Source organism: Dendrobium catenatum, unplaced genomic scaffold, assembly GCF_001605985.2.
Source record: "Dendrobium catenatum unplaced genomic scaffold, ASM160598v2 fragScaff_scaffold_621, whole genome shotgun sequence".
Lineage (NCBI taxonomy): Eukaryota > Viridiplantae > Streptophyta > Magnoliopsida > Asparagales > Orchidaceae > Dendrobium > Dendrobium catenatum.
In genome coordinates, this window is record NW_021319083.1 from 19,142,979 (window position 1) to 19,158,874 (window position 15,896).

Below are 15,896 nucleotides of genomic sequence, written 5' to 3' on the forward strand. Positions count from 1 at the left end.
TCCAACTCAAAGAAAAATTTTGTGATGGACTACAACATAGACTTCTAAAAACTCTTATTAGAACGAGAATTGTCCTTTCACATCTCTTGAAATAATATAGGGAGGAATATTTGTGGACATTTGTAAGACATACCATTTCATGAAGTGCAAACATCATATATTATGCCATGATTAGAAGTTTTTTGAGGACTTCGATGCATATATTAAGATAAATTTGTGACATGTGGACCCTATGAGGTATGTAGAGATTGTATTAGTGGTCATAACAAGATGAGAACATCTATGATCGATGGAATTTCATGACCCGGATTTCACTGATATGCAAAGAACGTGACTGCTTGATATATACGCCATCTAGAGTATAATAACATTCTAAACTAAATTGTAATTTTGCTTGGTATAAAGTAGATTCGCAAACACTCTAAATACGTAGCTAGGTCGAGAAGATTTAACATTGAGCCCTCTCCAAAGAATGGTGTATATTCCAACAACTTTGTCTTGGGTGGATGGTCACTCCTAGAAGGATACAATAGCTTTCCAAAAAGCACTATAAAGTGCTAAGGAATTGCTTTGTTAAAAGTGCTAAGAGACAAGCTAGGCCACTCATGCAAAAGAATAACAGAGATGGCATCCCAAGATAAAATTTGAATTTGATCCATAATGTCCTAGAAATTATGGTGCATCCAACATGATTATAAGCTTAACGCATCTCAAGAATTTGATCAACTACTATCACTCGTAATAACCCGTAAAAAATAGAAAAGATTTTGGGATGAATCCAAAGAGATTTATAAAAGCAGCCTATTTTTGGCGACTTCTTGCCCAATAGAGAAATCCGAAGAGAAAAAAAAAAAAAAAAATCTTAACATCTAAATTTTCCTTTCTTTTATCCCCTTCCTGCAAAGCAATCATTCCACTTGTCCTTTTAATAGAAAAATTATTACGTACGGACATATTGTGTACACTCACACGTCGAACGTAACTCTATATTTGGAGTCCGCACAAAATAAGTTCTCCTTTAAATGACTCTAAATCCATCCCACTCTAGGGGTACAAACGAGTCGAGTCGAGCTCGAGTAAGGGGGTGTTCGAGTCGAGCTCGAGTAAGGGGTGTTCAAGTCGAGCTCGAAAGATGAGCTCGAGCTCGATTCGTCTCACCAAACGAGTCAAGTCGAGCGGCTCGTCGAGCTCCTGCTCTAGCGGCGAAGCCCGCTCCCACTCTCGCTCCCATGGCGAAGCCCACTACCGGACCCGCTCTTGCGGCGAAGCTCGCTCCCACTCTCGTGGAGAATCCCGCTCCTCTTACGCGAGCTACTCTACGAGCTATCAAGTCGAGCAGCCGAGTGTTCGAGCACGAGCTAAATTCGCCATCAAGCTCGACTCGCGAGCTCGATAAGCTCGACTCGTCAAGTCCATTAACGAGTCGAGCCCAAAACGACTTAACTCGGTTGCACCCCTAGGCCCTATCTCACTCACACTCTAAGTGATCAGTAACTAAAATTTCCTCTCCTCTTTATCCAAACAGTCGTAATAACATGTCAACATGACGAAGTATGCCATTTTGATTTGGTAATTAATGCACATCTCACATCAATAAATCCAATGGTGATGACCATACCAAGTCATTCAACGCGACCAATTGGCAATTGCCACCATGTGCTCGCACTATTATTGTCTTGTTAAAAGCGGAAGCTACAATCCCCTGCAACAGTATTGCCATGGGAGAGCTCGTCGAAGATGGACGTGTGAGGGGCTTAATTGATATCTAAGCTAAAGAGATCAGAAAAGATTGAACGGACCACTGAGATACTAACATGAAAACCACTCTCTATGACTCAAACGACTTTTTTTATTACTTCAAATAACTTTTTAGGATAAAATAAATATAAGAAACAATAAAAAATCATCCAAAAAAAAATTTTTGACCCAAAGAGGGGAGTGATATTCCGTTAGGTTACCAAATGCATCCGGAAACTAATACCAAAACGTCACGTCATTAAAGTGCTTGATATAACGTACTCGATATTGCTCAGTATTTTCACTGGATGGAATAATTTTTACAAAGAGAGAGATCCACGCCAACTCAATCTGCAAATACACGTTAAAAAGTTTTTTTTTTTTTTTGGACATTTAGGCCATTTAAGGCAAACTCACACACACAATGCATACACATAGACTCGAACCTTGGACCTCTTAGTTGGAAGCCTAAGCTCTCAACTAATAGGCCAAAGAAAGTTGTGTTTTTTTTTTTTTTTTTTTAAGGGAGTGTGCAGACTACAGAGTCACATTTGTCCTCACTAATCTATACACGAACCCTTTTTCTTTATTTTAATCATTTGAAACCGATTTGAGATCTACGAAGTACTAATCCTCACTGCTCAACGATGCCCGTTCAGCTGTTTTTGTCTGATAACTACCTTTTTCTTTTTTGTTTTTTTTGTTTTAGATATATAAATAATAAATATCATTACAACATTAATTTAGCTAATGCCAGATTCTACATATATAATACCTAGTTAATTCTAAAAGACAAAATGCCACAAGGACCGTCCATTCCTGGACAGCCGTCCGACGACGAATCCAGAAATCATCTGGACCGTCCATTTAGCTTCCCTTCTTCAGATACGTACACCTTGCACTGGATCAAAGTTTTCCCCACCCTGAAACCGGGCGCCACGGTGAACGCAACAGGTAAACCTGACGGCGAGGTGGCCGGAAAATTCACCGGAGAAGAGGTGACGCTCTCCATATAAACCTCTGAGAAACGGCAGCCTCTCTTTACCTGGAAAATGGCTGCCTCCACCTCCGGTGCATAAGAGAAATAGAGGCGGTGAAGAAGCCAGACTCTCTTCGCCATTTCAGCGAACACTGCGAAGAACTCCTCCGAGTCCGGAAATCCTCGGCCGGAGCTTATGGCCGCCCTCCGACTAAGGTCCCCGAAGAAGGAAGCCTCCATCTTCGGGTGCACCAAGCTAAGATATTTCGTTCTAATGAACTTCCCTAGCTCCGCTCCTTTTGCCTCCACAAGCTTCCCCGAACTCAACTCGAGGAACTCCTGGAAGAATCTCCGGCGATCCAGCGACGACCGCCCATCCAACGAGATGCCGAAATCGCGATGCTGGAAGTCGGAAAAAATACACCGGCAGACGAAAGATTCGAAAGCGTGAGTCCAGTGCTCCGACTTACCTCTCACAACCGGTTGAATGACTCCGGCGGCGGTTTCCAAATCCCAACCGGCGTATTCCATCTCGCGCACCATCTGTTTGACGAAAGTCCTAACCGACTTGACAGCCAAGCGTAGAACGGAAATGAAGTGCTTCGGATCGGGTAAGGACTGATGGAGATTCTCAAGGGAAAGAGTACGGCGAGGGCGGAGGCGGAGCTTGGACTCCAGGGAACGGTTGAAGCGGGCGGAATCAAGGAGTTGGGCTTGAAGGAACTTGATCTCAGCGTCCTTATGCTGGAGAATGGACTCCAGCTTCCGGTTGGTGATTTGGTAAGTTTTGAGGAGGTTTCGCTGCTCCTGTAGCTGCGGCGATAGAAGTTGGGAGTCGACCGGCGACATGGCTTCTAATTGCTGCTTCTTGAGATAAGATTGTTTCAGGTTGGATAAGTGCTTGAGCTCGGAGACAACAGCCTGGTCTGATGCTTGAATGGTATCTGGATCGTATGGTGATTCGGCGACCTGGAGCTGAGCATAAGCAGCCTTAATGGCGGAAACGCCGGCGAATATGTTGGCCAGGAGGGACTCCATGTCTAGCTCATTTCTGCAGCTGCTACTGCTGCTGGTGCTGCCCGGTTCTTCCAGCTGAGGCTTGACCTTAGCTTTACCATCGGTGGAAATAAGGGAGTCTATGAACCCGGATTGGTATTCAGCGAGATTGGATTTAAGCTTCTGGTTGTCGTTGCCTTCATTGCGTACGCCGGAGTCAGTGGCAGCCCGCCGGAATCTAAGGATCTTCGTGACCGTCCTCGTTAATGCGCCGAGTCTAGCGGCCGGCGCTGATTTCTTGGTTTCCATTGTTGGTTCAGTTCTGTTGTAGGGAAGGCCGTAAAGATACGAGTTAATAAGGCGAGAGCTTGAGAAAGAAGGATTCCTGTTGTTCTCAGCTTTGAACTAAATAATTATACAATTAAAGTAAAAAAATAAAAATATTCTTACTATGCATAAAAAAAAAAATTATGCGTAGTATTATAATCATAATGTATGATATGCTCTCTACCGTTAGTGCTTTAATTAATATTAAATAAGCGGAAATTTTTGCCGGTCGCTGTTCGGTCCATTGGACTATGGAGATTGCGTACACAAATATAAAAGGACTACCTAAGTTGTATGAATACTAGGATCGATGACATTCTAAGATTAATTAGTTATAAATTAGTTCTGCAGGGGTTTGTTAAGATATTAGTTAACTGTTGACGTCAAATGAAATCAATTTTAATGTAAAAATAAGAGAGTATAAATAAAACATTTGTGATGTATTAAAATCAAAATAAATCTGATAATTTTCAAACTCATCCTCATATAATTTATATAACAATATTAAATTCATATTCGAAGTTTCTTATTAATCATCAAAGTCATAAAGAAAAACAAATAAAACAATGATTAATATAGACTTTAAAATTCTTAAATCTACTTTCAAATGAGTACAATATATAAATAAATAATTTTGAAGTCATCTAAAACTAAATCTAAATATTTTAAAATCTAGTCTAACAAAAGATTTGATGGAAAAAAAAATGGTTTACTATTTTCCAAACCCTAACATAACTAGTATTTATTAGCTCAACATCATTTTCACCAATAATTTAAATTGGTGAATTGCATCAATGCTGAAAGACAAAAAATTAAACAATGGAAGAAATAAATGGTCTCCATCACCTTTGTAATTTGCACTTGAAAAGATCTTATCCTTTATAATTTTTCATGCCTTCACAATTATCTATTTTTTATGTGTGATCTGAATCATGCACGAAACTACGTGTCAAATACATCTCATATCGAAGGAAGTTCGATTGAAATGATAACCTTAATTGCTTCTCTACAATATTTGCTTTTTGGGGAAAACCATATTGAATGGAATTGAGCTACTTCATTCTTTTGGTGAGGGAGAGATCAACTAAACTCTTTAATTTATTTTCTTATAGCCATTTATCTCTTTTTTTGTTTTGTTTTATGATTTAGAGAAGTGCTCAATGACAAAGTGTAGGCTTGTATTGAGTGCGAGTTCGAGTGAAATTAACTTAGACTTATTAAATATTTTTTTTATTCCCATATAAGCGTTACTAGAGAGGAATGACTCTTTCAAATAAGATGCACTTATAAACTTTGTTGGAGATTAAGATAAGTTCCTAAGATATGGGGCTGACGATGAACTCATTGTTAGCTACACCAAAACTAACACCAAAACTTAGATATATGTTTTATTACGTTTTACAGTAGCGATGTATACAACTTGATGTTTTTCTATAAATACCTCTGTAACCTACTGCTTTAGGCATTCATCAATAATATTTCCTTCCTCATCTTCCGTTACTTACTTTCTCTCATTCTTGCGTTTATCAAGAATTCTACATGGTATCAGAAGTTCAGCTTAGCTGATCTTGGACGACATGGAAGACTCGTCTCCTTCCCCTCCAATCTCTACTTCCACGGCCGTGACAAGCTCCGACTCCTCTGGTCTTCCCTCTTCGCTCAAATTTGTTCTCGCCAATCTCAAGAATTTCGTGCATTCTCCCCTGTCTCCGGACAACTATCCGGTATGGCGCTCTCAGATCCTTAAAATCTTGCCTGCAAACAGTTTAGAATCCTTTCTTGATTCCACTGTCCCTATTCCGACCAAGAATGTCAACCTCTCCGATGGCCTTACTGCTACAAACCCTTCATATTCGAAATGGGTCTTTACCGACCAAAATCTTGCTGCGGCCATTTGTGCAACCATTTCCCCTCCTGTTCTCCCATACATTCTTAATCTTGAGACCACCTCGTCGATTTGGACTACCCTGGAAACACGTTTTCAATCTACAAATCGTTCTCGAGTCATTCAATTAAAGAATGAACTCCATAACATTTCTCTCAAAAATTCTACCATGATTCAATATCTCAATGAGGTTAAATCCATCGTTGACAAAATCGCTGCAGCTGGTTCCAATGTTGACACCGAAGACATTATCTTGTACATCCTTAATGGTCTTCCGGCAAACTACCAAGCCTTTAAAACTTCTATTCGCACTATGCTTACACCTCTGACTCTTGATCAGGTGTACCCGCTCCTTATAAGTGAAGAAATTAATATTGCCGCTGATGCTGCTCGCATTCCCTCTGCCGATGCTCAGATGGCTCTGTTCGCCTCTCGTGGCCGGGGTCGCCGGTCAAGAACCCGTTTCCCGTCTTCTAGCAATACTTCCACCAAAGATCAATCCAACAAGATCTCCACGACTTGCTAGATATGTTTGAAACGTGGTCACAATGCGACGGACTGTTGGCATAGATTAAATCCTCAGTACTTGCCGAAATCAACGTCTACTCCTACCACTGCTCTTCGTGCAAATTCATCTCAGAATCATACCGACTGGTATCTCGACTCAGGCACATCTTCTCACATGACGAATTCGCTTGAAAACCTTTCCATATCCACGCCTTACCGTGGATCCGATAGTATCACGATCGGTGATGGGAGTTCGGTTAGCATTGAAAATTCCGGGAAGGGATTGCTACCGACTCCCTCTCGTAAGCTTTCTCTCTCCCATATACTTCATTCTCCTTCCTTACAGTATAACTTATTATCTATTTCTAAACTAACTTGTGACAACAATTTGGCTATAATTTTTTATCCCCATGGTTTTTCTTTTAAGGATCTGACGACTAGCAAGATCATTTTACAAGGACCTTGCAGTGACGGACTTTACACCATTCGGACACCATCTACCGCTGTTACAAATCAGGCTCTACATTCTACTGTTCACGGCTCCGATCCTTGGCATGACCGTATGGGTCATCCTAGCAAACAGATTCTTGCTAGTATTGCTGCAAGAAATCAGCAACTTCATATAGGATTTAATTCAAATTCTTGTCATTGGTGTAATACAAATAAGTCTCATAAACTGCCTTTTACAATTTCTGTTTCTAGAAAAACCGCATCTCTTGATTTGATTCATTCTGATGTCTGGGGGCCTGCTCCTATGGCTTCTGTAACTGGTTATCTTTACTACGTAATCTTTGTTGACGACTATTCGCGCTTTACTTGGTTATTTCCCATGTTTCATAAATCTGATGTTTATAACAATTTTGTTGCTTTCAAAGCTCAAATAGAGAACTTAACTTCACGCAAAATTAAAAGCATTCGCACTGATGGAGGAGGTGAATATATGAGCAACAAATTCACTCAGTTCTTACAAACAAGCGGTATCAACCATCAGGTATCTTGCCCTCACACTCCGGAGCAAAACGGAGTGGCAGAAAGGAAACACAGGCATATCATTGAAACTACCCGTACAATCCTTCACAGGGCGTCTCTTCCGTATAAGTTCTGGCCGGATGCTGTCCTCACCTCGGTCTATCTTATAAATCGTATGCCGGCATCCACGACAAACAACCATTCTCCCTTTGAACTGTTGCACAACCAAAAGCCGGACTATAGTCACTTGCGTATCTTCGGATGTGCCTGCTATCCTCTCATCCCATCGTCTCAACAGCATAAACTTCAACAGACAGCGGATTGCTGCGTTTTGCTGGGATATTCGAACACTTACAAGGGTTACAAGTGTATTAATATCAATACTAATAAAATTATTATGTCTAGACATGTAAAGTTCGACGAACAATATTTTCCCTACCATTCTAACAAAGCAAATATACCTGTGCAGGAATCTAATATCAACCCATTACTCCTTATACCCACCTCAGCCTATTCGCAACCTTCAGCCGTCAACTCTACCCCCATAGTAGTTGCTCAACATACTGATGTATCCTCCACTCCTATTCAGACTCATCCCACTCCTGCATCGGCTACTATTTCAGAATCTGCTCCTATTCAGAACAATGTTCCATTGTAGCAACCTTCTCATCCAATGATTACCAGATTTCGGACCGGTTCTCTTAAACCAATTGTTCGTCTCAATCTGCTCCACACTAAAAGCACACCGGACCTGGCCCCTGATCCAACATCCTATCACGAGGCTATCAAACAAAGTGTCTGGAGATCAGCAATAGCATCTGAATTTTTAGCTCTTCAACAACAAGGAACCTGGACTTTAGTCCCTCCTCCGGCTAATTGTTCGGTCCTTGGATGTCGCTGGACCTATCGCACCAAAACACATTCAGACGGTTCCATCGCCAAACATAAAGCACGGTTGGTTGCTCAGGGGAATCACCAAGAATACGGACTTGACTTTACAGAGACATTTAGTCCGGTTGCTAAGCTTCCTACCATTCGGGTCCTTCTTGCCATTGCAATTCATTATAACGGGCCGGTACAGCAATTAGATGTTGCTAACGCATTTCTCCACGGCAAGCTTACCGAAACCGTATACATGCGGCAACCCAAAGGTTTTGAAGACTCCATGAACCCCGACTACGTTTGCCATCTTCAAAAAGCAATCTATGGGCTTCGTCAAGCTCCACGACAATGGTATAACACGTTTTCTTCTACTCTCGTCTCAATGGGTTTTGCTCATAGTACCGCCGACCCTTCCCTTCTCATTTTTCATGAAAATAGCATTCGCATATACCTGCTTATATATGTGGATGATATTCTCATAACCGGAAATAACACTCAAGCTATCACCAATATTCTAGCTAAACTAGGCAGCAAGTTTGCTATGAAAAATCTGGGTGAAGCCCATAATTTTCTGGGAATCCAAATTGATAGATCAGAGAACACGTTCTTTCTATCTCAACGGCTCTATGCTTTATCTATACTCAAAGCGGCGAATCTCTCCAACTGCAACAAACTCTCCAATCCAACCTGTACCAAGCTTCCACCGGACATACCGCCGGACCAGCAGCTCTCTGATCCCATTCTCTACCGCAGGTTAACTGGTTCCTTACAATATCTCACGCTTACGAGGCCTGATATTGCCTACAGTGTCAATCAATTGTCCCAACATATGCATCAACCGGAAAATCAACACATATACCTTCTAAAACGTCTCCTACGATACATCCAAGGTACGTCCGATTTTGGCATACCAATTACTAAATCTAATCTTTGTCTCACCTCTTTTTCAGATGCGGATTGGGCGGGAGATCCTATATCAAGAAAATCAACTTCTGGATACTGCTCCTTTCTCGGTGACTCTATCATCTCCTGGACCGTCAAGAAGCAAAATACAGTAGCTCGCTCTTCTACCGAGTCTGAATACCGTGCGCTCGCAGCTCTCATTTCCGATGTCATCTGGCTCAGACGGTTGCTGACTGATTTCGGACAACCTCCCAACCAACCGACTGACATCCATTGTGACAACACGTCTGCTATAGCGCTTGCCAATAACCCGGTGTTCCACGCTCGCACAAAACATATCGAGATCGACCACCGCTTTATTCAAGATCACATTCAGCAACAAACAATTCGGCTCCTTCCTATCAGCACCGTGGATCAAATCGCTGATGTTCTTACAAAATCTCTCTCGACACCTCGATTTCATACTCTTAGATCCAAACTGAGGGTAATTCAACGACCCATCAGTTTGCCGGGGGATGTTAGCTACACCAAAACTTAGATATATATTTTATTACGTCTTACAGTAGCGATGTATACAACTTGATGTTTTTCTATAAATACCTCTGTAACCTACTGCTTTAGGCATTCATCAATAATATTTCCTTCCTCATCTTCCGTTACTTAAATCATTGTGGGCTTCTTGCTAAATGTTGGAAAGAAAAGTATTGCTATCCAAGAAATATTACACTGCTTCTGCTTCTATTTCTTGTAGATCTGAACTTGCATGATTGCCCTTACTATTTTCGGTCAATGTTTGGCTTGCCTTCATTAGGGGCCTTAAAACTATACATAATTTGCTTGTTTATAACGTTCAGATAAACGCTTGTTCTTTTCAATGAAGATGAAAATATTAAATAAATTGTTGTTTGAATGTGAATTTACTTTTTATCATCTTTATTGCATTATACCTTTTCTCGTCTCTTTTCTTCTGAAAATAAATTTGACTTAATTTTTGGAATACATTCATGATATTCAGCACTTTTCGCATTCTGATAAATAGATTTAGTACTTAAGTACTTTCTGTATCATTTACTTCATATGACATGAAATAAAACAACAAGAAATATGATAACTTGACTACTTCTCAGGCTTCTCTAAACTTGTTATCTTGGAAGTTATTAGAGCTAAATGGAATGGGAGTAACATTGCCTTGGGCCTTGATCTTCGAGCAATCACGCAGTATTTTTTTATTCTTCCTCGACTAATTTTTTGTGTCCAAAATTTTTTGGTAATTTTGAGTCATGTTTTCCATTCTTTAATGTCATTTACTCTCTTATTATTGCAAGCATTTTTTTGGGCATCACCAAGCATTTTTACTTGCTGCTCTCATTATAACTTTCCCCCCACTGCTCTCTCATTATAACTTTCCCCAACTCTCTTGTAATTATTATTTTTTATCAATGAATGGCTTTGGCCTAAATTCCCCCCAAAAAACATAATTTTAATTTTCACCAATCCAGATCTACTAGACTATAATACCTCTGACTAGTTAAAAGAAATTATAATACTCAAGCCTACTTTCCAAAAAAAACAACTTATTAAACAGCTCTGCAGCCAGCTCTTAGATTTCGTTTGGGATGACTTTTTTACCGCTTCTTAAAACAGTTTTTTAATAAAAAATTTTAATTTATGTACTAAAAAGTTATTTTAAGAAGCAGTGAGAAAGAAATCCTAAACAAAGTCTTAAGCTCTTACGAAACCCTGCAACCTTCCTATCTTCCCCAAATTCTTTGGGCAGTCAAGTCATAAAAAGTAATCTGATTCCACGTCCTACCTTAAGCCTGAGTTGCACAAAACCAGACTATATAATGGTTATAATCTTATTCATTATTGTTTAAAAGAAATTATAATACTCAAGCCTACTTTCCAAAAAAAAAAAAACAACTTATTAAACAGCTCTACAGCCAACTCTTAGACTTCATTTGGGACGACTTTCTTACCGCTTCTTAAAAAAAAATTTAATAAAAAAAAATTAATTTATGTACTAAAAAGCTGCTTTAAGAAGCAGTAAGAAAGACATCCTAAACAAAGTCATAAGCTCTTACGAAACCCTGCAACCTTCTTTATCTTCCACAATTTCTTCGGGCAGCCAAGACATAAAAAGTAATCTGACTACACGTCCTACCTTAAGCCTGAGTTGCACAAAACCAGACTATATAATGGTTATAATCTTATTCATTATTGTTGAGTTGTAGAGACACATAAAGTTGGAGATAAAAACCAAAAAAAAAAATCAAATCAAGCTTGCCAAAGTCTATAATCTCATTTAAATCAAATTCTCTCTAAACTAATCCCCCTTCGGTGTTCTTATAATATTTATAAACTAATTTAGCCATATTGCATCAGATGTCGTAGGTTAATGCATCTAATGCTATCATTGCCATTGGTCTCATCTCTTGTTGTTGTTATTGCTGGCCACGTGTTGTCACTACTTTCATACCATTTGCTTATCAAAGCCAAAGTGGTCAACGACTGTCGTCACCATAAATAAGAACCATTGATCACAGCTATACCCCCATCTGTCCGACACGCCAAGAGCCAACGAGTCGATGCAGCCACATCATTTAGCTAAAAATTATTGTCATCATTAACGAAGGTTTTACTCGCTCTTATGGGTATGCTGAGTAAGACATATTTCTGTTGACATACTTTACAATGCAAGTTCTTTATCTCGGTCAAATCTGAATCCTATTTTGTTGTGTGTTGACTTAATTAAATTTAGAACGAGACATATTCTCCAAATTCTAGTTTATGTTCTTAAAATAGAATCCGTATTTTAAGTCAATGGGGAAATATTTTGCATCACGAACTAAGCTCAAAAGAAAATATTCTTAGCTGTTATTTGTACTATATTAAGTGTAAAGTTAAAAAAGGAAAGCAAAGATTTTCAATATTCATATATTTGATTTAAATAAAACAAAATACAGCATAAAATTTTGGCAAATTTGACTTATCAATGTTAAGCTATTTTATGTGCATTTCAAATTCATCCAAATAAAGTCAAAACTTGATCCTCACATTTGGTGATGCCAACGCACTGCATGGACATCGATGCAATCTCTATGGTCGCTATAATGACCTCAAAGTTCAACCCCTCTCCTGCACCACATTGTCCCCATGTTGAGCAACGCTTGACCTATCCCCCACATAGGAGAGATTATTTTTTGTAGAGACCAGATGCAAAACGTCATTCAGAGACCAACCAGAATGCGCCACATCAACAGTACCGAGTAAAGGGGCGATGTGGCGCATTCTGGTTGGTCTTCAGACGGCGTTCAACGCCCGCACAGAATAATTAATCCCCACATAGCATCGTCCCTGCCTTCAGCAATGCTTGACCCCACCAATGCACTTCGACATCCCTGCCTATGGTTATGCTCGACCACACTGTAGCAGATAGACCCCATTGATAATGTGATTTATGTGATCATATTGTGACCTCAACCCTCCACCCATTTTAGACCTCCCAACGCTCAACCCGCACCGCATTAACACTGTAACTCAGCCTCCTATGGCCAAGGAAAAGTTATTACGTCCGGACAAAAAATTGAAAATCCGGACAAATACCGAGCAATACCGAGTGCTCGGTACCGAGTACCCAAGTGACGTGGCGCTTTGTTATTGGTCTCTGAACCCGTTCGTTATCCGGACACAATAATTACTCATGGCCAAGACTCGCGCCGGGCAATAACAATCCATGTTGGCATTGCATGGGAGCATATTCATGCCATAAATTTGTTTATTTCTAAACCCTAAACAACAAATAAATTTCTTGGCTTTAATTCCATATCAACCTAACAACAAGAAAGATTTTAAAAGATAGTTGAATCCTATAAAGCTTCAACTAAACAAGCCTTTTTAGTCCCCTATATCTATACCGCATTAATAAGATGTTGTATTGAAAGAAATGTTGAACGGCTGATCTGGGAAGTTAGATGATCGTAAAACAAAAAAAAACTTGTACGAGCGGCCCCCATGCACTAATCATGTTAGAAAAACATGGCTTTGAAGGCCAAAGCTACAGTCATAAGTCGCCAGTGGCAGTAACAAGACAATAGAAAGCACATACGCATAAGATACCAATAAATCGAAGCTTTATGTTTTAACATTTTTACCTCGAGAGGCAAAATGAAAATTAAAAAAAATAATAAAACATAAAACAATAAGCAACTATAGCTTTTTTTTATTCAATAAGCAACTATAGCTTTTTTTTATTTGGGACCTTTGGGTTTCCCCGTGCAAGTTCAACTTTGCAAGCTGTACATTGTACTTATTCACTATTATCTATTTATATCTTCTCTATAAAAGCAGAAACTTCTACTTATCTATTTAATGTTGTGCTACACGAGGTTCGAAAAAAGGCCCTCCACCCAACCACCAGATCAAGCTGAGCTGCACACTTAGTTACAAATCCTACAATTTATTAGTGTATTACATAACTATTACATAACACAATACTTATGACAATAATATAATAATAATGATAAATTTTATGATTTATACTAAAATAACACACATTAAAAATGATAAATTATTATTTTTTTACAACATAATATGTATAATATTAAATAATTACATGCTAAAACACAAACAATGCCGGACCTCAAAGTCTACACAAGTTCTGTACAGCTGTTCGTGCCTAATAATTTCACCTTTTAGACTGGTTATTTGGCGGATGGAGAAGTTTAGTCAAATATGAATACTCAAATAAATCCATTAAAAAAACAAAGATTTGGCTCCATTTTGTTTGGACCTCAATTAAACACTGAGAGGACCAACTCAGGGAGAGAGAATGAGAATGAATCACCCAGAAAAAGAATGAATGAATGGAATGATCCGCAGTTTAATTAAGTGGACCAATCAATAGAAATTTCGCTCTGGAATAAAATTGAAGAAGACCAACTAGGGGAGCTATTGACCAGCTGCAAAGGAAGAAACCTCGAGAGTTCATTTGATTAAACTTTTTACCGCTTATTGTGGCAGATAAGAAAAATAATATATCCCACTTCATTCAGGCAAAATATTAGTAGTGAATTTCTGTAAGTTTGCTTCGAAACTGCTTTGAAATAAGTCTTCAATCGTAGCTTTCTAACCATGTTTATGAGAAAAGAAAACAAAAACTTGCCGACTCAGTTTTCAGCAAGTGCGCAGGACTATCCTATTAAAGACTTGGCTCCATTAAAATCGACTAAAATAACAGACCTCTATGCAAAACAGAAGTCCAATTAACAAAGTCCTAAAAGCATAGGCCAAAATATATCCCTAGCACCAGCTGTTGTCCTCATAAGAACTTTTATAAAAACTGCTTCAGATCCCTTAGACATGCTTTGAAATTGATCACTTCAGTATAATCAAGAGAATTCGTCGACAATCCAATAACTATTCCAAGGCATCGAGACACATTCAAATCCCACGTTATAACGTAGCAGAACATAAACTCTCTAAGAGGTTTCATATGGCAAAGCCGTAATGAACAGAGATCGAAATCAGCAACTAATAGCAGAGAGAAATAGTTAGAAAGACTGCTTACTCGACCCAAGTTCATCAAAATAAGAGCTAGTAAGCGTTAGATTTTATTAACCCCGATAGTTCAAGACGCGGTTTCCATTGAATTCATAAGAAGTTCGATTAAATCATTGAGAGAGCATCGGAAGCAATAGCTAACCTGACGAAAGCGGTTTTGTTTCTCCTCTATCCTTCTGACATATCCATCAAACTTCCTCCCTCGGTCGCCGCATTACTTGCCCTCTAGCAAACAACAAATTGATCAAGTCAGGAGCTCGATTCGACGGTCTTAAGCTGCTCACAGCCGGCGCAAAGATGCAAAGAATCCAGAAAGAAAATCTCACGGGGGGGCGAATGAAGCGTTTCAGCGGACAACACAGCGCGGGAAGGGAAGAAGGCAGAGTATTGCGGGGGTCGCCTGGAAACCCCTGGAAACGCGGCATCGGGAATTAAAAAGCCCTTTCCAGTTACTGTCCAATAATAGAGTACGAAATTCCTATAACACCCCTCAGCACAGGCAATATTAAAACAAATGCCCCGCTCCGCGAAGTCTCTAGAATTCTTGCTCCATTGGAGAAGTAAAAGAAGAAGGGTCATTTCGCCATTTGACCAGAGTTTTGTTCTTCCCAACACGATGATGTGGAGGCACGTTGAACTTAAACCCAAAAGTTCACCCACATGGAATCACATAAAAGAGGGACCGACAGCCTTTTACATTTGGGTGGCACCCACTACGATATGGAAATGTATTCCGCCGTTTCCGTTTAGTGAAACGGCTGGTTGGGTGCATGGAACCGTCAGAACTGTCCGAGCTACAAAGAATAAAGAGACAGCTGTGTACCAGCTAACACTTCAGTTTCCTCCATAATATTTTTGGATATTAAAAAAATACAATTTGAATTTAAAATTTTATTTTTTTTCCATAATTTAATTTTAAAAAACATTAATTTCACCTGCAGGATACCAGAAAATGATTTTTATAGAGAATAATCATATAAAGCATAAATCAATTAATAAAATAGAAGACTTTTTCATAGTAGATTTTTAGTATTACAATTTAACAAAAAAAAAAACCTAAATTATAACACCTTTTATGTGACTAATATTTCTCCTGCTCCGACAATATAAGGAGAAATTATTCTATACGGACTTCGACCGAACAGAGTT

The 15,896-nt window shown here is 39.2% G+C and overlaps 1 protein-coding gene across 2 annotated transcripts; it reads right to left on the bottom strand.

Moving 5' to 3' along the window:
* Positions 1 to 2,399: 2,399 nt before the first annotated feature.
* On the bottom strand, positions 2,400 to 15,139 carry LOC110115684 (protein GRAVITROPIC IN THE LIGHT 1). Of its 2 annotated transcripts, XM_028695232.1 has the most exons (3): positions 15,074 to 15,138; positions 14,890 to 14,972; positions 2,400 to 4,034 (listed from the first exon to the last, which is right to left on the bottom strand). In XM_028695232.1, exon 3 carries the CDS (start codon positions 4,019 to 4,021, stop codon positions 2,588 to 2,590), a length of 1,434 nt encoding a protein of 477 aa, XP_028551065.1. In that variant the 5' UTR covers positions 4,022 to 4,034; positions 14,890 to 14,972; positions 15,074 to 15,138; the 3' UTR covers positions 2,400 to 2,587. The 2 variants fall into 2 exon arrangements, with proteins under 2 accessions (XP_028551065.1, XP_020704652.1); XM_020848993.2 differs by having other exon boundaries at positions 14,890 to 15,139.
* Between the last annotated feature and the right edge of the window lie 757 nt (positions 15,140 to 15,896).